Genomic DNA, 22,242 nt, shown 5'->3' on the forward strand with positions numbered 1-22,242 from the left:
GGCGGCTGTCTTCAGGAGCGCATTAAGCATGCAACACGACAGGCGACTTCAGCTGCGAGACGTTCTTGCACTGCGAGAATGCCCTGTAATCTGAGCTGTGCCCCACCAAAGCGTTTATATCCTCACTGAGGGATGCACGTCTCAATGACACTTAATAAATATCTTAGCTGTTACAGCACTTTGCTCGAGTTACGTGTTGTGTAAGCTTTGTTTTGCATCTATATGACTCTCTTTCTTCCCTCACTATCTCAGCTGGAGTAGCGCGCCAAGCCTGTCACTGGACTAACATCTCCAGATGTGATCCAACTTTCATATCTAACAGGCTTGGACCCTACGCTATAGCAAGTCAACAATCGCTTTGCCAAGGGACGGCCAAGCTGCCTAGCGGAACTTCATGAGCTACTGCGACCATATTTTAACAAAAGACGCGGACTCACTGTCAGTCATGATTCGGTGTGGTGGGGTCATCGTATTTGCCCTCTCCTCAACTGCGCTACCGGACACCTGACGCTTGCATCACACATCTGAAAAAGCAGCCAGGCTTGTCGAACAATAGACGTTCGATTGTGACTACGTAACCATGCGTGTATGTCGCGCTGTAACAATTACCTCTCAAAGAGCAATACTTTCAGCTAGTTTTATACCGCATGTACTTATATGCTACGAGTGCGACACCTGAGGGGATAACTTGAGCAGCACCTGTATATTATCGCCGCATTAACGCGCGACCAGCGGTAGGGCTTGGAGTTATCCAGTCTGCAGTGCGACAAGTGCATCATGGTTTTCCCCCATATGAAATCACTAAGGCGGCGTTTTACCTTAATAAAGGGTCTGTACATGCTGATGCAAGACAGAAGCGACCAGAAATCGTTGGAACGGGCCGTCGCCCTGCAGTGGAAATAAATGAGGCTTCTGAAGATGATGACGTGTGTAGCATAGTATAACCACTTATAATTGCAAACAATGCGTGTGTCTATCGAGCCGTGTAGATCGAGAATTTGCCCATATGTGGGCCGATCCCGAAGATAGTCCAATACTGGGCCGACCCGCGGCGGAGGTGAAGCAGGCTTTAAGCACTCCGCCAACAAGGAAAAATAAGCTTAATATCTTAGGTCAAAATACAACCCGTATCACGCATTAAGCCGATAACAGATACTACCTGTCGACCAGCGTTTTCGCCATGTCTACGTTCGCACCGCCCTCTCTTTGTCGGCGTTCCAAGCCCTTGCATATCTCCTTTCCTTCCGCTCTCCCGTGGTGGCGGTGCCGTAAGCGTGCTGCCCACCAGGACCGCGAGGTGGAAAGAAATATGAACCCTCTCTGTGGTCCCGATCCCACAAACTTGAAACTCTTCACCGAAGCAACAACCAGCTTTCAGAGGGAGTTTGTGGGGAACCAATTTTGTGTGGTGTGTGGCGCTTGTGATTATGCAGTGACCTCAGAACCGTTACTGCACTGCGGGACGTCGACCAACGCACGATCCCCTTGGCTACGGTGAAGTAGTGTGCGCCCTCGGAGGGCGGAAACGTGCGTGTCTCTTCAACGTGGCGGGATTCGTGAGTAAAATGTGTCTTGTCGAATTTTGCAACAACGCATGCGTATGTATAAAACCCCGGTGCTTCATTACCTTCTGAGGCGCAACATCGCGGAGGCGCCTCGCCTTCCATGTATGTGCATACGGCATTTGACGCATGACAATGGAGTGTCCGCCATTAAGGGGCCCACGTACACGGCTTCGCTGGTCATCCACCTCCACAGAGTGGAATGGCACAAAATTTTTTTCAGAGGTTTTTCTGATTCTTTTTTTTTATTCCAGTTCAGCGATAACATGAATAGTTGTGAATTGGCCATCTCTTCTTCCTCGCCTCCTATTAGGGATTCAGGTTGGTGGCTCCTGGACAAAGCTCGTTCCGCTATTGTAACTTCTGCTTTTCGCACAAACGTATGGTCACGAAAGATGAAATGGGTCTTCTTTCGTTGTTCCCCGAGCTCGCTCTCCTCTTGGGTTTTTGCATAGCACCATGATATTTGAGACAACGTGATGTCTTTCAAATGCCAAGCCGTATCAAAGTGACGTTAAGCTGAAATCAAAAGAAGAAAACGTTTTGACCTGACGCGTTTGCCTCGAAACAATGAAGTCAACACGTGCAGCCGTACACAGCCGAAAACATTTTCCCATGACGTCAAAGAAATTACGTACTGGAAAACAGTCGTGGAATAAAACTCGATGCGCCTAAGCGTAGATCACACATGCAGTAATGACGCGTTTAGCGGCTAAAATGTTTCTAAGCGCTCGCGCAGTTTCGCCGTCAAAGTTCATGAAGACCGCTAACCGGGAAAGTGAGATGGGGAAACAATTTAAAGCCTGAATTGATGTGCTAACGTGGAATGTATAATTTATGGCCTCGCCGCCACTTCCGCCAGAAAGGGCATCTTAAGTTTTGTTATCGTTAGTCTCGTTTTTCAGTGGATAATGAAATATGCCACGTGGGTGCATGCAGGCATAGACCTGCCATCTTCGGAGACGGCTTCATGCAGCTTTATCTGGCTTGAAAATTGAAGGTGCAAATTATGCTTTCAGTACATCCGCTGCTTAGCAGATATCGAAATTGTGAGCCGAGCTGGTAATGTAACAACGTCTGCGCCGACCCAGCTGTGCAAAAGCAAGTTAGCCGTAATAGGTAAAATTGCAATTCTTTCACACAATTACGCGCCAGGAACCTCTTTCAACTTAAAAATTATGGCACTTCTTATAGTTTTTTTTTTTTTTTTTGCTTTCGCCAGTCTAATCAAGTGATTTTCTAGGTTAGTTGTGCTCTCTTTTTCGGAGAGAATTCAAATAATCCAGACGACTAATCACAATTACATTTAACGACAATTACGATTATACAGGTCACTAGCAGAATTTTACGGATAAAGTTTGGACGAAAACGGCCGTTGAACAGGAAGGCTATTCCAGCGAGGCTACACTACCCAGTGCTTGAGGGCACTTATTGAATCTTGGCAATACCATGAGGCACAGTGCTCTGTGCGCGCTCCGTTGAAAAGTGCACCCTGGCGCTGAAAGCATTGAAACGCTAATTCAAAATGCCGATTTCTTTGTGCGTACACCCATATTCGCCGTGGCCTGTCTAAAATCTGAAATACTTGTAGAATGAAATGCCACTGATCGAGAAGCGCGCGCACTATGAACGATAAGGAGAGTTCTTTAAGCATTAAGCGATCATTTAAGCATTGTTTATTGGAACTATAAAGATAGCTATTTCGCATGTAGTACATGACCGGGGTAGTTGGAGAAGTATGGGAGAGGCCTTTGCCCTGCAGTGGGCGTAATCAGGCTGATGATGATGATGATGATGATGATGATGATTTCGCATGTTTGACAGAAACACAAATCATGATTTTCACTTATTAAGTGTATATTTATAATATTGGTTCAGGTGACATGCGTGAGCCAGTGTTGTTTTCACGGCCTCTCTAAATATATTTGATTTCTGTGTAATTCCGTCTTGTCGTTGTAATTTTATGCCTGCTTTGCATTGTACCCCCTACTAGCCTTGTGACTATGGGTCCAGGCACTTGTTTTCATTTTGCGTGCATAGAAACGTATAATTTATGAAACGAAAAGAGAAGAAATGAACGCGACATATGAAGCACCTTCATTTCTGTTTCGTCCCTGTCTGTTTTCTCGTTGTTGACGGGTCACTATGCTATGTAACCAACCTGCTTAAACTGGTATAGCTGTTAGTCTTTACTCGTTGTAATAAGATATTACTCTTGTTATTTGATTTGAAAACAGATATACACATGGCCAATAAGATACAAAAACACTGCAAATAACGTATGCGCACTGCGAATTAAGTGATTGTGTCATATATGTATAACAGAACACGTGGGTTCTCCTCGGCTACCGGCATTACATCTAGTTCGCTGTCGAATGATGATGATGATGTGTGGTGTTTTGTGGCGCAAGGGCCAGGTTTGGCCAAAGAGCGCCATGACAAGTGGTAGTGTTAACGTTGTATTATGGAAGATGTGACTTGGCTGTAAAGTGGCCTAAAAATAGTCGCTGTGAAGTGCGTAAAATATACGTGCTATAAAATTATGGCGATGTCTAATGATGAATACAATGAACATTAAAATCCATCGTAGAAGAATGATGCATTGTTTAAAATATGCGAGATGTTAAATTGTTAACAGCACTACTGGCTCGCCAGAGCCCTTGAACCACAAGGGCCTAGAGGCATGTGCTATTCAGAGTAATTATCACAGCTGCATCCTCTGAAGAGAGGAAGCGCTACGAACGTGTGGGGCTAATAACATGCAATACAACATCTTTCAAAAAACCTGGGACGGCGTCGGCGTCAAAGAGTGGTTCTGGGCCAAGTAACATAACAGGATGAAGGGGGATGTGTTGCCGGAATGCTAAGAGAAAATGTTTCCTTCTTTCAGATTCGGCTTCCCGACACTCCAGTAGGACATGGAGGACGGTCAGCCTCTCCCCGCATCTACCACAGGTTGGAGGCTCGTTTCCCGTGAGTAAAAAGTTGTGTGCCAAAAGTGTGACCTATTCTTAGACGGCAGAATAGGACGTCTGTCCCGCGGGATTTTGTTACAGGAGGCCAGAAACCTAATTGTGGCTTTATTACATGCAGTTTATTATTTATTTCTTCGTCCCACATGCGTTGCCAGTGGTTTCGTAGTTTCCTTCTTAAGAAAGGCTTCAGGTCTGTGACAGGGACCGAAGCAGTAGGATTAACTGCAATCAATGAAATTGATGTGGCCATCTGGCCGGCTAGAACGTTTCCCTCGATGCCCCTATGTCCAGGCACCCAGCATATGATCACATGTTGGTTAGATATATATGCTTTGCACAGTGCGGAGTAGAGTTCATTAAATACTGGATTTTTGTGATTACAGAAAGACATCAAGGCCTTCACAACACTGAGGGAGTCCGTACATATAATTGATTTCTGGAGTTGTGATTTATTTATATGCTTTACGGCCGACAGCAGTGCGTAGGCCTCAGCCGTAAAGATGCTAGTTTCCGGATACAGTACGTCGGATTCCCAGAAGGATGGACCGACGGCTGCATAGGACACCCCGTCGTGTGACTTTGATGCGTCTGTGTAGAACTCCGTGCAGGAGTACTTGTGCTGGAGTTCCCGGAAATGCATCTGGATTTCAATCTCTGGAGCATGCTTTGTGACTTCCACGAAAGATATATCGCATTGTATGAGCTGCCACTCCCAAGGAGGTAGCAGCTTGGCTAGATGCATTAGGCGAAGCTCGAGGAGTGGAACGTGCATTTCTTCCCTAAGCTCCCTCACACGCAGCGAGAAAGGCTGTCTTACGGAGGGACGATTGCGAAAGAGTGTAGCATATGTCATGTCATTAATGGTATTAAAACAGGGATGTTGAGGATTTGAGTGGACTTTCAGAAAATATGTTTGGCTGATGTATGTTCTCTGGATATGAAGTGACCACTCATTCGATTCTGCATATAAACTTTGTATGGGACTCGTTCTGAAAGCACCAGTGGCCAGCCGGATTCCTAGATGGTGGACTGGGTCCAGCATCTTTAGCGCACTCGGGCAGGCAGAGTTATATACTACAGCAACATAATCTAATCGAGACCGAATTAGGCTCTTGTATAGGTTCATTAAACACTTCCTGTCACTACCCCATGTAGTCTGGGATAGAAGTTTCATTAAGTTCATTGTTTTTAGACATTTTCCTTTCAGATATTTATTGTGTGGAATGAAAGTGAGCCTGTAGTCAAGTATGATACCTAGGAATTTGTGCTCTTTGCTGATACGTATTCGTTGTCCACACAGTTCTAAGGAAGGATCCGGAACCAGGCCTCTCTTTCTTGTAAAAAGAACACAACAGCTTTTGTTAGGGTTGATCTTAAATCCATTCTTGTCTGCCCACATTGAGACTTTGTTCAGGCCATGCTGTACCTGTCTCTCGCACACTGCGAGGTTACAGGATTTGAAAGCTATTTCAATGTCGTCCACGTAGACAGAATAAAAGATTGCCGGTGGTAATGAAGCGCGAAGCGTGTTCTACTTCACGATGAAGAGTGTGCAGCTGAGCACGCCTCCTTGGGGTACACCCGTTTCTTGCGTAAAAGGACGCGAAAGTACATTACCGACTTTTACCCGGAATGTACGACTGGACAAATAGCTTTCTATGAGGTTTAGCATATTACCATGGATGCCCATTTCTGACAAGTCTCTTAAGATTCCGTAACGCCACGTCGTATCATACGCCTTCTCCATATCTAGGAATATGGATAACAAAAACTCTACACGTACAAGATGGTCAGTTGTGGAGCGCCCTTCTCGAAAGCCGCACTGATAAGGATCAAGCATTTTGCTTTGTTCAAGGAAATGAATGAGTCGCCGATTTATCATTTTTTCAAACACCTTACAAATGCAACTTGTGAGGGCTATCGGACGGTAACTTGCCACTGAGGAATTGTCTTTGCCTTGTTTCAAAACAGGGACCACAATGGCTTCCTTCCACGCGTTTGGAAGGTACCCTGCATTCCAGATGGTGTTGAAAAGTGTGAGTAGTGTAACTTGCGTATCATTGTGTAAGTTCTTGAGCATTTCATGCATGACTCTATCAGATCCTGGTGCGGAGCTCTTGTATGCGCTCAGGGCAGCTCTCAATTCGGCAATACTAAATGGACGGTTGTAAGGCTCATTCTCTCGACATTTTCTTGTTAATGGCTTACGTTCTTCTATTTGCTTATATTTCAGGAAGGATTGCGAATAATGATTTGAACTTGATACGCTCTCAAAGTGCTCCCCAAGTGAGTCTGCCTGATCTTGCAGTGTATCGCCCTGTGTATTTACCAGAGGAAGTGAATATGTTTGTCGCCCTATAATTCTATTTACCTTGTTCCATACTTTGGCCTCATCTGTATAAGAGTTTATACTCGATAAAAACTTCTCCCAACTTTCTCTTCTAGCCTGTCGGCGGGTTCTCCTGCCTTGGAACTTTACTTTCTTAAAGTTGACAAGATTTTCTGCAGTGGGCGAAGCGCGTAGCAACCCCCACGCTTTGTTCTGATTCCTACGTGCGATTCTGCATTCATCGTTCCACCACGGGACATGCCGTTTGCATGCCGAGCCACTTACTTCACGTATGCATTTACATGCGGCATCTATTATGAAGGCTGTGAAGTACTCCACAGCAGCGTCGATTTCTAAGGAAGACATGTCATCCCATGATATACTAGTTAAGTTTCGGAATTCCTCCCAGTCTGCTGTGTCAATCTTCCACCTAGAAGCCTGTGGTGGATATTCATTTTCTTTAAGTGTTCTTAATAGTATGGGGAAGTGGTCGCTTCCGTAGAAATTATTCGTAACTTCCCATTCGAGTTCGGGCAGTATAGGCGGGGAAACTATGCTCAGATCTATTGAAGAAAAGGTTCTGTTTGCAAGAGAGTAATATGTAGGTTCTTTCTTATTGAGAAGGCACGCTCCAGAAGAAAAAAGGAACTGTTCAACAAGACGACCTCGCGCGTCTGTACGAGAGTCGCCCCACAGGGAGCTGTGCGCATTGAAATCGCCAAGAACAACATAAGGTCCTGGCAGTTCGTCTATAAATGACTGAAATTCATGTTTGTTTAATTTGTAGTGTGGGGGTACGTAAAGCGAGCAAATGGTGACGAGTTTATTAAGGAGAACAGCTCGAACCGCCACTGCCTCAAGGGCCGTTCGTAGCTGTAAACGTTGACAGGCTACGCTTTTTTGAATTATAATTGCAACACCGCCCGATGATGCGACAGCATCATCGCGATCTTTCTGAAAAGTAACATATTGTCGAAGAAAGTTTGTGTATTTTGATTTTAAGTGTGTTTCCTGTAAACACAGCACTTTTGGATTGTGTGTATGGATGAGTTCTTGCACATCATCAAGATTCCTAAGAAGACCTCTGACATTCCATTGAATGATTTGTGTATCCATATTTAAAGAAATATAGGTGCTGTGTTTACGGAAACAGAAGGGATGCATTACATTACAGAGCCCTTTCGAGGCCCTGTAATAGGTGTTTTGTTCTTTCTGAAGCGTTCGAGCGATTCTCGACGCACCTTAGGCGTTTGGTGCGCCTTGGGGACAGGTGTGGTGTCCATTGCCTCCTGTGAGACGCCGGACAAGCGCTCTTTCGAGCCAGAGGTTTTCCGAGAGAGTCCAGCCCCGGAAGGCAAGACCCCTGCGCCCACCAGCCCGGAGGTCGATGGGGCTCCCTGAGGGATTTGGCTGCGCTGGCCGTTGCCAGCGCTGGGAGGGGTCTCGGAGGTTGGGGCAGCTTCGGCTGCGCCCACCTTCGGGGTCGATGGCCCCGTCTGCTGTGTTGACGGAGCAGCGCTAGCTGCAACCGCCGCGGGGGCAGATGGCGTAACTGCCGACTCACTGCCTGTGGGTCGGACAGCCGCCGGAGGCCGTTGTGACGCTGCCCCCTTACGCGCCACTTCGGCAAAGCTGCTCTTAGGCAGGTATGACACCCGCCTACATGCCTCTTTGAAAGATATGTTTTCTTTGACTTTGATTGTCACAATCTCCTTTTCTCTTTTCCAGGACGGGCATGAGCGCGAATATGCTGGATGCTCGCCATCACAGTTGACACAATGTGGAGTTTTCTGGCATGTTTCGGAGGAATGTTCATTGTCACTGCACTTGGCACATGTCAGCCGGCCTCGACAGTTCTGTGAACTGTGGCCGAACCTTTGGCACTTAAAGCATCTCAGAGGATTGGGAACGTATGGCCTAACACGCAGTTTGATATAACCGGCCTCGATGGACTCGGGGAGGACACTTGCACCGAAAGTGAGTATCAGGTGTTTCGTATTGATCTCTTTACCGTCTCGCCTGATCTTAATTCGCTTAACATTTATGACATTCCGTTCATTGAAGCCCTCCAAGAATTCAGCTTCAGTGAGCTCTAGCATGTCATCGTCCGAGACAACGCCGCGGGTGGTGTTCATGGTTCGGTGCGGAGTAACTGTTATTTGGGTCTCCCCAAATGAGACAAGTTTCGGCAGTTTCTCGTACTGCATCTTATCGTGGAGCTCCAAGAGAAGATCACCACTTGTCATTCTCGACGCCTTATATCCTGTTCCAAAAACTTCAGTCAAAGACTTCGAAACAAGGAACGGTGAAATGTACGCACTAGTTTGTCTGGGTTTTCTGAGTGGATCACACGATATCTAGGAAAGTTCTGGACTTGTCGTCCGAAAAACTGAAAGAGATCTTCGGTGCACCCTCGTTTGTGAGGGCGATCAGGGAGTTTAGGAAAAGCGTTTTCCATGAGTACAGTAGGGTTTTCGGCCGCGATGCCGACCACCCACCATGGAGCCCAACAGGGGGACGTGACAGGAGTTCCTGCTAGAGAAACCCTGCCAACGCCAGCCGTACATCGCTGCTATAACCAAATACAGCATAACGAAGGCTGGCTAGCTACACAAGGTTAACCCTTGCCGCCGGGAGACTAGGAAGTTAGCAGAAGTGAAGAGAGAGAAGACAGGAAAGATGACAAAGTCGAGAGAGAAAGACGAAGATTGGAGAGGAGGACAGGAAAAGGCGACTGCCGATTTCCCCCGGGTGGGTCAGTCCGGGGGTGCCGTCTATGTGAAGCCGAGGCCGAAGAGGTGTGTTGCCTCCGCCGGGGGGCCTTAAAGGTCCAAACACCCAGCATCGGCTCAACCCCCAGAATCCCCCTTTCCCCAGACACGGCTAAGCCGCGCACGGCTACACGCGGGAGGGTCCAACCCTCGTGTGCTCGGGTACGTGGTGTCGCAACACACCAAACGCCTGCTTACGCAGACGCCCCTGCGGGGGTTCGCTGTCGAAAGCGAACAGTCTCTTACTTTGCTCTTTTATGACACTTAGTGGTAGCCCAAATCGCGTCGCACGCATACTCTCGGCTTGTGCCAGTCAACGCAAAATATTTCGTGCGATCTCAGAGGGAAGGATACATAACGATGGCCTAAAAGTTAGCCAAGACTCCGCTTGCGTTGGGACCCTGCATTCGTCAATAGAGGAGAGCAAGGAATATGGGGTTTTACGTGCCAAAACCATTTTCTGATTATGAGGCACGCCGTAGTGGAGGACTCCGGAAATTTTGACCACCTGGGGTTCTTTAACGTGTACCTAAATCTAAGTACACGGGTGTTTTCGCATTTCGCCCCCATCGAAATGCGGCCGTCGTGGCCGGGATTCGATCCCGCGACCTCGTGCTCAGCAGCCCAACACCATAGCCACTGAGCAACCACGGCGGGTAGAGTCCATTCAAGTGCACATCGAAAATTGCACGGCAAATCAGCCTGAGCAGAATAGCAAGGTGACGCTTCGAGTCACAAAGTGGGCTGAATGACCGCAAGTGAAAAGAAATGCCTTCGTGTTTACTGTAATTCATCAATCGACAGTTTTCGCTTTGCGTGACATCGGATGGTGCTACAATGAATAAATAGGCAGTGGCGCAAACCAGAACACGCAAGAAAATCTTAAGTTTGTAGGGAAGTGCTAGCGAGAATTCAATAGATGTTGAAAAATACAGTGGATACGTAGATCCTCATTCCGACAATGAAGTCATTTCCGCATACTTACGAATACAAAAAGGCGGTTTGCTCCTGGTCGTGATGTACTGAATTCCACGGCCCTTGGCAGTGATGCTGTCGTACCCCATGGCTCCTCGGTTAGCGACGTCGTTTTGCTGCAGCGAACGCGAGTTGAAGCGAAGCCCTCTTATGCTTCGACCGCTTTTGTCGCTGACGGGACGTGACACGAAGATGCAGTGGTGGTTGGTCATGGACTCAATCATGAGAGCATACGCTCTTCTGTGACTGCAACCTGGATAAGCACAGCGAAGAGAGGCGACCTAAAGCAACTCGACGGAAGCAGTTTGGTGTCACGCGTATTTGTCGCCTACTTGGAAAAGATACGTAAGGCTGCTAAACGCTAGAGCTAAAGCAAGAAATCGTTTTCGCGGGGGCAATTCCAGATGATCGTAATCAGTTTATGCTCCTTATTTGCGGCTTTGCACTCGGTAAGGTTTTAGAAGCTGTTGTCACGAAAGAAATCCTTATGAGCACCAATTTCGCATTACTGGATCGCAATCGACAGGTATGGAGGTTTGCTGGTAGTTGGTGTCAATGGCCACGTTGTGGCGATAATATCGGACAACAACGTCACTAACGCCATGTTTGACGCACCACGTTGGCAAGCGTCGCGATTACCGGTCATATGTGGTACTTCCATCAAAAACGCCACTTGGTCAGCATTGTGCCTTTCCAAGATAGCTCTAATATTATTGGCCATTGAAAATTAACCGTCGGGAGAATCTGGAATAAAAAAGCTGCAAGGTACGGACAAAGTGCAAATAGATTCTCAGCCTTAAATAATAGCAAATGTCACACAGAGTATATGTATTTAGCAATGCGTACGTCATACGCGTGAAACTTATGAGAAGCGATGTAAGACATAAGAGACTCAAACCTTCGATTACCGTTCATTTCCTGAGTTGTACATCTATATAATATAAAGCCCCTGCGCGGAGACCAATTTATGCAATCGAAGTTTATTTAGTGTAATAACTGTTTGCCAGCTAAAAATGTGTGATACTACGGGCAACCTTATCGGTGCTTTAGGACACATGGCTGGCTTCACAACAGGTGTCTTTGTGAGGAATTTATGTAGTAAGTATAGCTGTCATTCACCGACATATTAACGAAGTCGATTAAGTTGTAGCGACACAAGTTTTCGTAGTATTCGCCAGCGTAGTCCATTGACCATGGCGTTGCGCTACTGAGCTCAAGGCCGCAGGTTCGATCCCCGCCGTGGCGGCCGCATTTCCACGGAAGCGAAATTCGCGAACGTTCGTGTACCTAAACTTAGGTGCACGTCAAACAATTGGTTAAGGAAGCACACGACGGCGCGCCTCATAATCAGATCGTGGTTTTGGCACGTAAGACCCCTGAAATCATTTTCTTTAACTGCGAAGCATTCTTTTAGTACCTCGGGCGCTTTGAGTGTGTCTATTTATCTAGGTTCCTACGCCGGCAGCTGGCGGTGTTTGCCAACTTGAGCGGCTAGGTATACATAAGCTTCATGTTCCCGTTGCCGGCGTGGTCCCGGCATCGTCGGCATTCGAGCTCCATCATCCAACTCTCGCCTCTGATTCTCGCGTGCGCCGAGCCAGCTGACCCGCGCAAGATCCGGGCACGTCGACTGCGGGACATCGGGTGGCGGTTTCCTCCATACGAACAGCAATTCAAAAGCAAGTTTCCCACCCCGTGCACGCGAACCGGCTCATGACGCTCACAAAGAAGCTCTTGGAAGACCGCAGCTTCCTCGAGAAATGCGTCAACTCGGACCCAGAGTTCCTAAGAGGTATACTTGAGCAGCTTGAGGATAGCGTATACTACAGGGGTACTACTTGACAGATAGGAAGGGGACCGTGTTCTGGGTCATCGAGCAGATAGGTAAGACCACGTTCTTTCTGACCCTCTCAGCATGACCGACCTCCAATGAGCGGCTGCTCGAAGTCAGCAGGACAAAGAGCCGGTGACGCCGCGCCGCCGCAGGGTCGATACTATAGCCGGCTACCTCCAAATGTTTCGCATAACTTCGATTCCCTCGGTAAGTGCGGATCCGCATAATCTTTGGTGTTGAAATTGTCCCTGTGAGCACAGAAGCTCGCAAATAAAACTGCGCACGATGAATCGGCCCCAGACGAAACATTATTGCGAAACAGTGGGCACGGGAACATTGCAAGAAGCATGGCTCCTGATTTCCGCTTTGCTCCGATGCAGGCTACGCTGAAGCTCTTCTTCACCTGGCTGATACCGGACTCGCCATCTCCCTCATGCCCATCAGCTCAGATGGTACCACCGCCACTGCCTGACTATGGCCCCTTCAACAAATCTTTCATCCCCGCGCACCCGATGGAATCGCTCACCTTCGGCCGTTCAAGCCCATAGACAACTGCATCATCGCCCACAAGGAATTTAAGCTGTGGCCACTCAGTGGGACTCAGTGGGCACGCGAACATTGCAAGAAGCATGGCTCCTGATCTCCGCTTTACTCCGATGCAGGTGTGTACGTTTTCCTTGTACGCTAAAAAGAGCGATGACATCTGCTTGTTGCTGTTCCCGTGCCCAGGGGTGCTGTGTGAAACTGTGTATGATTGCTTTTCTGTGGCTTTACTACTAGTGTGGCTTTACTACTACATAGAAACAAACCCCGGCCCCACCACTCGATCCGAATCCCTATCAGAAATTAAATCGCTCCCTGAAGACCCTGCAGAACAGATGACCGTAATTTTTCAACTGCTCAAAGATGTTCACTCTCGCTCATTAGAAAGTTAGAAGGCACAACATCAGCTGACCGCAGATATTAAATCCATTAAGGCTGGGCAGAAAAGCATCGAAACAAAAATAACTAACGTTCAGAAGCGTTTGGATGAACTAGAAGACAAAGGGAAAGTTCTTGACACCTTCAGCCATGAGTTTGCAGGCATGCAAGACTCTATTGAAAGCTTAACTTCACAAAATAACCTTTTACAAGAGCGCCTAGATGATATGGGGGACAGGTCACGCCGCGATTATTTGATTTTTCATGGACTGACCGATTAATCTGAAACTTGGCAACAAACTTAAAGCACACTGACCAATGCACCAACGAAGGTTCTCGACTCACTACCAAACGACCCATTTCAGCGTGTTCATCGTTTAGGGAAACCCATCATTGCCAAGTTTACTAACTACAAATAAGAGTTGATTTAATCACATCGGAATGATTTCAAGGAACACAAAATTTCAGTAAGCGAAGATTTTTCACCCGCCATTCGAATTGCGAGACGGAAACTTTCCGAATTTGGAATCGGTCATCTGGGATCACCCAAATTTCGCCTTCGCTACAATAAGCTACACATACATACGCGGCAAATGCTTCATGTACAATCCATCTAACGACACAATCGATGAAATTGAGCAGCTATCCGAACACGCGCCCCAAGGATCGGACGCTTCGTCACATGGGGCGTCCTAGGGGCGCGAGAGGGGCAGTGGTCATTCATCACCACCTGATGTTATGATTCTGTATACTAACATCAGAAGTATCTCGAATAAGAAAACTGCTCTTTCATCGGCAATCGACCCGTGTTCTGCGGATATCATCGCCCTTACTGAAACTTGGCTATCATCTCAAATTCACGATAACGAACTCTTTCACAGCGCACACCGCTTCGCAGTATATCGCAATGACCGAACTAATCTGCGGGGAGGCGGCGTACTCCTTGCTATTTCGAAAGACATACCATCATCCTGCATCTACACTAATAGCGTCTTGGAAACTGTCTGGCCATCAGTTACTCTTGACCATCAGAAAATAATATTCGGCGTATGCTATCGTCCTCGTTCTTCTCTACGCTCGTTTATTGACGACCTTCATGACGAACTTAACATATTACACACCAGATTTACATCGGCTTCCTTGTTTTTACTAGGTGATTTTCACTTTCCGAATATTTCTTGGGTTACCCAGCCTCCCACCCTATCTCAATTTTCATCCGATGCGAGAGATTTTCTTGATTTATGCTCTCTTTTTTCACTTACCCAATTAGTCACTAACGCTACCAGAATCTCTGTCAATACAGCCAACACATTTGATCCTAACCAATCGAGCCAACTTTTTGCTTCAGCCATCACCTATTTACCTAAAATAAGTGATCACTCTTTACTCATTTTCAACATTAACACTGCCTGTCCTAAACCTGTAAGAAAGAAAAAGACCATACTAGATTATATTACAGCAGCCGTCGATGCCATTAACAATGAATTATCAGGTTTTACTCAAAACTTCTTCAGAAACTTTGACGAATGCTCTGTGCAAACTAACTGGGATATGTTCACGGCCAAAGTTCACGAACGAACTCAAAAATATGTTCCAAGACGCACAATCACTTCTAATCATCAAGCCCCATGGTATACCGCCCATATAAGACGCCTATCTAACAGAAGAAAGCGCCGATATCGTACAGCCAGGCTATCACAATGTAACGCACACTGGGACGCATACAAGGTTGCCGCTGATGCGTATATAACTGCGCTTAAACAAGCAAATGATAACTTCCTTTCTAACACTTTACCATCGATGCTATCTAGCAACGTTAAAAAATTTTGGCGCGTCATCAACCCGCATACCGAAGAATCTATTAACTTGACTGACGCGTCAGGTGATCCTATTCCGGCTCATTTATGCGCATCAGAACTTAACGAAACCTTTGTTCTGAACTTCTCGCGCACATCAAACACCAAACATCCCGTTCCACTCCGGTATAATTTCCCAACTATGCCTCAAATTTTCATCGATTCATCTGGCGTTGCTAAACTTATTGATGCCCTAAAATTTCATTCATCGCCCGGTTTTGACTGCATTCCTGCTAAATTAAAAAGATACAATTGTCTACAGTTCCTTAATACTAACAAAGATATTTCAGCAGACTCTCAATAGTTCCATTCTGCCAACACTATGGAAAGTCGAGAAGGTGGTTTCATTATTCAAATCAGGAAATAGAACATCCCCTATAAATTATCACCCCATCTCGCTCACTAGTACTTGTTGCAAACTATTAGAACATATCATCTTCACTAACCTTGTGAACTTTCTCGAGTCTAATTCATTTTTTACACCCGCACAGCATGGCTTTTGTAGGTCATTTTCTTGCGAAACACAACTTGCCAGCTTCCCTCTCAAACTTCACCATATTTTAGGTCACGCATCAGAAGCTGACTGCATTTTCCTACATTACTCGAAAGCATTCGACAAGGTATGTCACCGCTTATTATTTTTAAAGGTAACCCAACTGAATGTCGACTACAATGTTCTGAAATGGATTGAATACTTTCTTCTTAACCGATCGCAATTCGCTTACCCTAATAATTTTAACTCACTTTCAGCGAAGTTTACTAGGGCGTGCCACAAGGGTCAGTGCTTGGACCCCTTTTATTTCTTATTTACATCAATGATCTCCCTTCCATTGTGTCATCTAACATTCTTTTGTTTGCTGACGGCTGTTATTTTCCGCGAAATAAAATCCCCCGACGATGCATCCTTCAGCGTGACCTCTGTAACATTTCTCTTTGGAGTAATGAATCGCTTATGAAACTTAATATTAATAAGTGCACAATCATGCGAATATCAAGAAGTGCCAACTCTCCGCCTGTGTACTACCTAAATAACGTTGCGTTAGAAGTGGTTACTTCATATAAATACCTGGGTGTTCATATTTCTGCTGACCTTAACTGGACGCGCCAATTGAGCACATTACTAACGAAGCTAACCGCATGTTGGGCTACGTGCGCCGTAACTATTCCAAAACTCCATCTTCTTTGAAATTGCATTATAAAACACTAATCCGATCTAATCTGGAATATGCCGCCGCGATATGGGATCCGCATCATGAATAATTGATAACTTTACTTGAGCTGGTTCAAAATAACGCTCGCTCGTTTTAGCCTGTCCAACTTTAACCGTACTGCAAGTGTAACAAGCATGAAAGCTAATCTTTCTTTCCCTCTTTTAGCATCCCTCCGGCAGACAATTCGTTTGAGCCTTTTTCATAAACTATTCCATCACTACATGCTACGCGATTCCCTCATTTCGTCCCCCTTATACGTGTCAAACCGCATTGGTCATCGTCACAATGTTGGCATTGAAACATGTAACACTAGAACTGCATTTCAGTCTTTCTTGCCTCGTACATCACGTGAATGGAACCGCCTTCCCGCAGATATCGTCCACATAATTGATAACCAGCATTTTCGTCCTGGACTAGCTAACATTGTATAACAGGAGGATGATAATACTTGTTCTGTATTATGCATTGTACCTATGTATTTTTGTTTTGTGACCACTCCCCCCGCTAATGCCTTTGGCCCTGAGGGTTCAATAAATGAAAAATGAAATTATTTCAATGCGCACACATTCACGCCCCTAACACTGTTGCAAAAGCTGACGATTCGGAAAGTACTGCGCTCACAGTACCACCTAAGTCTAATGATGACAACCAAAACCTGGCCACTCCCAGATATCGACGACGATGAGGTTACGCCGGAAGGCTACATGACGCATTGTAAAGACTGATAAGCAACAGCAACTACCCGACCCAAAGAAATCATTACAAGTTCGATCTTTAGCCGATATATATAGCGTCGAGTCCGTTATCGTCCAAAGTTGTGCCGATGATAAAAGTTTATGGCTGCAGGGTTTTACGCACCCCGAAATGCAGACGATGCAGTTTGTGAAAATGTTATTGAATAAATTTCACTGCGTTAACAGCAGTCTTTCATGCAATATAATACTGAGCGGAGATTGGAATGTTCCTTCAGTTAACGGTGAAAATTTGTTTCCTTAGCCAACATCTACTACGGCCGAAACTGTGGTTTACATTCTAAACAACATGCCCAATCACGTTTCCGAAGGACAGGCATTTGACGAAATACCTCACCATAAATTTAGTCATTTGAACACCTACACAGAGCGACTAGACTTACCAAAGTGCGCAGCGTTTGTCTTTTTCTCGACCTGACTGTGTCTAAACATCAAACACATTAAACACGTTTTCCTGAATTTTCCTTGCTTTCCGAAGCAGATGCTTGTACTACAGATTCAAAGGTGAACCATCTGTCTGGTTGCGAATAATTGTGATAAAATTTGTGGTATTATTTGAAGAACGTTGTACTACGGTGCACCCGCCGTGGTTCCTTATAGTTATGGCGTTGTGCTGCTAAGCACGAGGCACGAGATCGGGTGATCAAATCTCGGCCGCAGCGGCCGCATTTCGATGGGGGTGAAATGAAAAAAAAGCGCCCGTGTACCGTGCGCTGGGTACGTGAAAGAAAAGCGGGTGGTCAAAATAAATTTTGAGTCCACGAATATACGGCGTGCCTTATAATCAGATCGTGACTCTAGACGTAAGTGCACCGCGTTTTAATCTATATTTTTTTTACTACAGTGCATTCATCAAATTTTGGCAACAAACTTATTGGGAAGTAGGTGCCCATGGGCGAATTGTACGCCCGGGACGAAAGACAAATCAATTTAGGAAGAAAAAAATGGACTCGCCATCCCGACTTTGCGAAAGTGGATGGCCAACGAAACTTTTAGAAAACCACTCAAATGCCGTCAGTGGGGATACAAAATGTTTATTGTTTTGCCTACTGTTATCACGACAGCGGTCTTGCAATGAATTGAGTTGCTAGGCAGGTCTGCCTTTTATACGTGAAGTTTCGTGACGTCACTCACTGATTCGTAAGCTGCTGTTGCCCATTTCCCACAGGAGCAGCTTATGCAACCGTACTCTTCACCGGGAAACATACGCGGGGGGAAGGAACGTGCCTCACATTGTTCACAGGCGCCTTATCGTCCATCCTGACGCTTGTTTCGAGCTTTTATTTATTGAAATGAATACTGAGCTGTGTGTTGTACACCTCATTCCAAAGGACACGTGCACATTCTTTCCTTCTTTTTTTTGTTTTTTGTTTTTTTGCTGACGGACACGAAAAATACCGACCAACTAGAGGCTAACAGCTTCGCTGTAAAGCTAGCAACGACTAGCATGCGTGAGCTTTCCACTCCTCGAAGTCAACCTAAACAGGAGATCAAGAGAAGTGCAAAAGAATGATACAATAAAGTCACAACGAACAACTTCCCTCTTTCGCCCACGGCAATGTTCTGGCAACGTTTCACTCGTAAACGGAAACTTTTGAGCAATATTTCTACAGGCAGCAATATCGTATGTGAGAAATCCATCATCGCGAACTCGTTCAACGAATTGTTTTGCTCTGCGTTCACTGATGATGACCGTGATTTGCCACATTTCAATGTTTTCGTTGCAGAACCTCATCATTGTTGAAGTCAAGGTATCCTAGGAAGGCATCTTTTTTCATAATCTACACTCAAGGAAAGAAATTAAATTCTGCGCTTTCACGTTTACATCGTTTCTTGCGTTCCTTTACATGAAGTGCGTTGATCGCCACACGCCTTTTTGTTTTTCCACGGTATTACCCACTGCTGCTTATGGCGCCATACTCGTGCTGGCAGTACATGCGGATTAAACGAACGAACGAACAAACAAAGAAACAAACAAACAAACAAATAAATAAGGAAGGTTCTCTCAAAGTGGTTATATGGTAGTGCCGCATCATTTGTTCCAGTTCAACCTTGCCTGCTGGCTGGCCGCTTTCATTTAGGCTTCCTGATCATACCAATACCTACGGCGCCGTTTCTGGTGCTTCATTTCGCGCTTGGAAAATTCAATTCACCAATTTGCATAGTTCTCAATGTAACAAATTATTTTTCCCTCACAGTTGGCTTTACATGCGAATGCTTCCTATCATTCACGTTTTCTTTAGGACAGCGAGCTACGAAGGCAGCTGCTAGACAGAGAATTCTGAATAAACCAAACTTATGCACGTACAGCTCCTACTCAACATTGCTCAATTGCTTTATGGAGGCCGCGTAGTTATGTGAATATTCGACATCACGATCACCTGTTAATAGCTAAATGCCGCCTTCATGGGCACTCTCAAAAGAGTACGCTGTGATTTCTATAATAAGCTGCCTTCATGAGAGATGCTTACACTAAAGCTTGAATTAACAAGTTAGAAGGGATCCAAGGCAATGTCAGTCGTTTTGTAAATGATTCCTTTTGTCGTCACATTAGTGTTAACGCCCGAAAAGAAGTTTATCTTGGGATCCATGAGAAATTCGTCGCCACTTTTTCAGGATTTCCTTTCTGACCCAGTTAGCCAATGACAACCTCCACATCGATCGCCAGAAGTAGTTGAAACCTCCCACATATTATTCCTGCAGAAGCCCTCATAGCAAGGAAGTCAGAGAAATGAAGTGCCCCACTACAGTGTTCCAGTCATTTCTTCCACAGAGTAGGTGAGTGGACCAACTTATCTCACACTGTTGTTACCAAGTCCAGTGAGTCGTTTACCGCCTTGCTCAAGCAACATTTGGATGAAACGCACTCATGATGTAGAAGTGTTGACCTACGCCCATACATCACTTGCGCATTTGTACTTTGAGAAGTGTCGCGTGGCTCTTTTACTGCGATGGCAATTATACGGACATTCCGGGCGCGTTCCTGCCGTCGGCGTTGCCGTGATGTTTCGTATAAAGTACAAATGCGATAACACCGTCCACGCGCACCCTACGCTGTATGCACGAGTGATAGAGTGCGAGGGGAGCCGACGATCGCGGTACAATCTCGCTCGCACGAAAGACAGGAAGCACGCCGTATTCCGTCACGCGCGAGGCACCCAACATTCCTAGGCGTTGGGGAGAGAGGAAGAAGTGGGATGAAGTTCAACTCCGACTCCAACTGCGTATGTGGCGGCTGCGCGCGGTTGCGCGGCCGTATCTTGAGAGCGAACTGCATTGGGGGCAGTGTCTACGTGCGTCTACAACTCGTAGCTTTGTCCGCGCTGTGTGTTCTCAGCATTCAGTTTGCGTTGAAGCAATAGACAGCACGAAGGTCGCTTCGCTCGCTGCTGCTGCCGCGCTTGCTAACGCCAGCGTTTCGACAGCGGGTGTCCGCGGTCATCGATTGTGATATGTTCGTGTTTACTGCGCGTGATGCTTGTTAATTAGTCAGCAAGCGAACCGTTACAAGTTTATACGACCAATAAAAGTGCTATCCTTACTACGTTTGGCTATCTGCTAATTTGCTATCGCAATCGATGCTTCCCCTTTCTGGGAAAACTGCGACTTTTTGACACTGATATTCATTTTTTGTTGTTTTTATAGATTTCATTGTATTTTTCTTGTTTATCGTGTGATCCACCCTGACTACAGTACTGCCCTCTGGGCGTATGTAGTGATTTTAATAAATAAATAAATAAATATGATAGCTGCTGGTTCTCAACTCGAAGATGCCTGTGCAAGTTTAAGCCGAACTTTTCGCCGTAATATGCTAAAGGGCTATGCCAATTGCAGGCTTGCTTGCCTGAGCAGCGATTCTTTGGGACTGACCATGCATTCATGAATTCATCATCATCATCATCATCAACCTGGTTACACTCGCTACAGGGCAAAGGCCTCTCCCATACTTCTCCAACTACCTCGGTCATGTACTAATTCTGGCCATGTTCTCCCTGCAAACTTCTTAATCTCATCCACCCACCTAACTTTCTGCCGCCCCTTGCTACGGTTTCCTTCCCTTGGAATCCAGTCCGTTACCCTTAATGACCATCGGTTACCTTCCATCCTCATTACATGTCCTGCCCATACCCATTTCTTTTTCTTGATTTCAACTAAGATGTCATTAACTCGCGTTTGTTCCGTCACCCAATCTGCTCGTTTCTTATCCCTTAACGTTACACCTATCATTCTTCTTTCCTTAGCTCGTTGCGTCGTCCTCAATTTAAGTAGAACCCTTTTCGTAAGCTTCCAGGTTTCTGCCCCGTACGTGAGTACTGGTAAGACACAGCTGTTATACATTTTTTTCTTGAGGGATAATGGCAGCCTGCTGTTCATGATCTGAGAATGCCTGCCGAAGGCACCCCAGCCCATTCTTATTCTTCCGATCATTTCAGTCTAATGATCCGGATCCGCAGTGACTACCTGTCCTAAGTAGATGTATTCTCTTACCACTTCCAGTGGCTCGCTACCTATCGTAAACGACTGTTCTCTTCCGAGACGGTTAAACATTACTTTAGTTTTCTGCAGAATTATTTTTAGACCAACGCTTCTGCTTTGCCTCTCCAGGTCAGTGAGCATGCATTGCAATTGGTCCCCTGAGTTACTAAGCAAGGCAATATCATCAGCGAATCGCAAGTTACTAAGGTATTCTCCATTAACTCTTATCCCCAATTCCTCCCAATCCAGGTCTCTGAATACCTCCTTTAAACACGCTGTGAATAGCATTGGATAGATCGTATCGCCCTGCCTGACGCCCTTCTTTATTGGGATTTTGTTGCTTTCTTTATGGAGGACTACAGTGGCTGTGGAGCCGCTATAGATATATTTCAGTATTTTTACATACGGCTCGTCTACACCCTGATTCCGTAATGCCTCCATGACTGCTGAGGTTTGGACAGAATCAAACGCTTTCTCGTAATCAATGAAAGCTATATATAAAGGTTGGTTATATTCCGCACATTTCTCTATCACCTGATTGATTGTGTGAATATGGTCTATTGTTGAGTAGCCTTTACGG

The 22,242-nt window shown here is 45.9% G+C and overlaps 1 protein-coding gene and 1 non-coding gene across 5 annotated transcripts in view; both read right to left on the minus strand.

Moving 5' to 3' along the window:
• Positions 1-1,003: 1,003 nt before the first annotated feature.
• On the minus strand, positions 1,004-1,186 carry LOC126538892 (U2 spliceosomal RNA). Its single transcript, XR_011889990.1, has one exon. It is a non-coding gene; the product is annotated as a U2 spliceosomal RNA (small nuclear RNA).
• A 324-nt stretch (positions 1,187-1,510) lies between these two features.
• The window catches only part of LOC126538882 (pancreatic lipase-related protein 2-like), a 65,555-nt gene continuing 44,823 nt past the window's right edge, over positions 1,511-22,242 (minus strand). For 3 of the 4 annotated variants that reach the window (XM_072284017.1, XM_072284018.1, XM_072284016.1), the window contains 2 exons: positions 10,623-10,865; positions 1,511-2,081 (listed from right to left, as the gene is read on the minus strand). In XM_072284017.1, coding sequence (XP_072140118.1) covers positions 2,077-2,081; positions 10,623-10,865 — 248 coding nt within the window. In that variant the 3' untranslated portion in view covers positions 1,511-2,076. The remainder of the gene's footprint in view (positions 2,082-10,622; positions 10,866-22,242) is intronic. The other variant, XM_072284019.1, reaches the window with a different exon arrangement.

Source organism: Dermacentor andersoni, chromosome 8 (assembly GCF_023375885.2).
Source record: "Dermacentor andersoni chromosome 8, qqDerAnde1_hic_scaffold, whole genome shotgun sequence".
NCBI classification, from domain to species: domain Eukaryota; kingdom Metazoa; phylum Arthropoda; class Arachnida; order Ixodida; family Ixodidae; genus Dermacentor; species Dermacentor andersoni.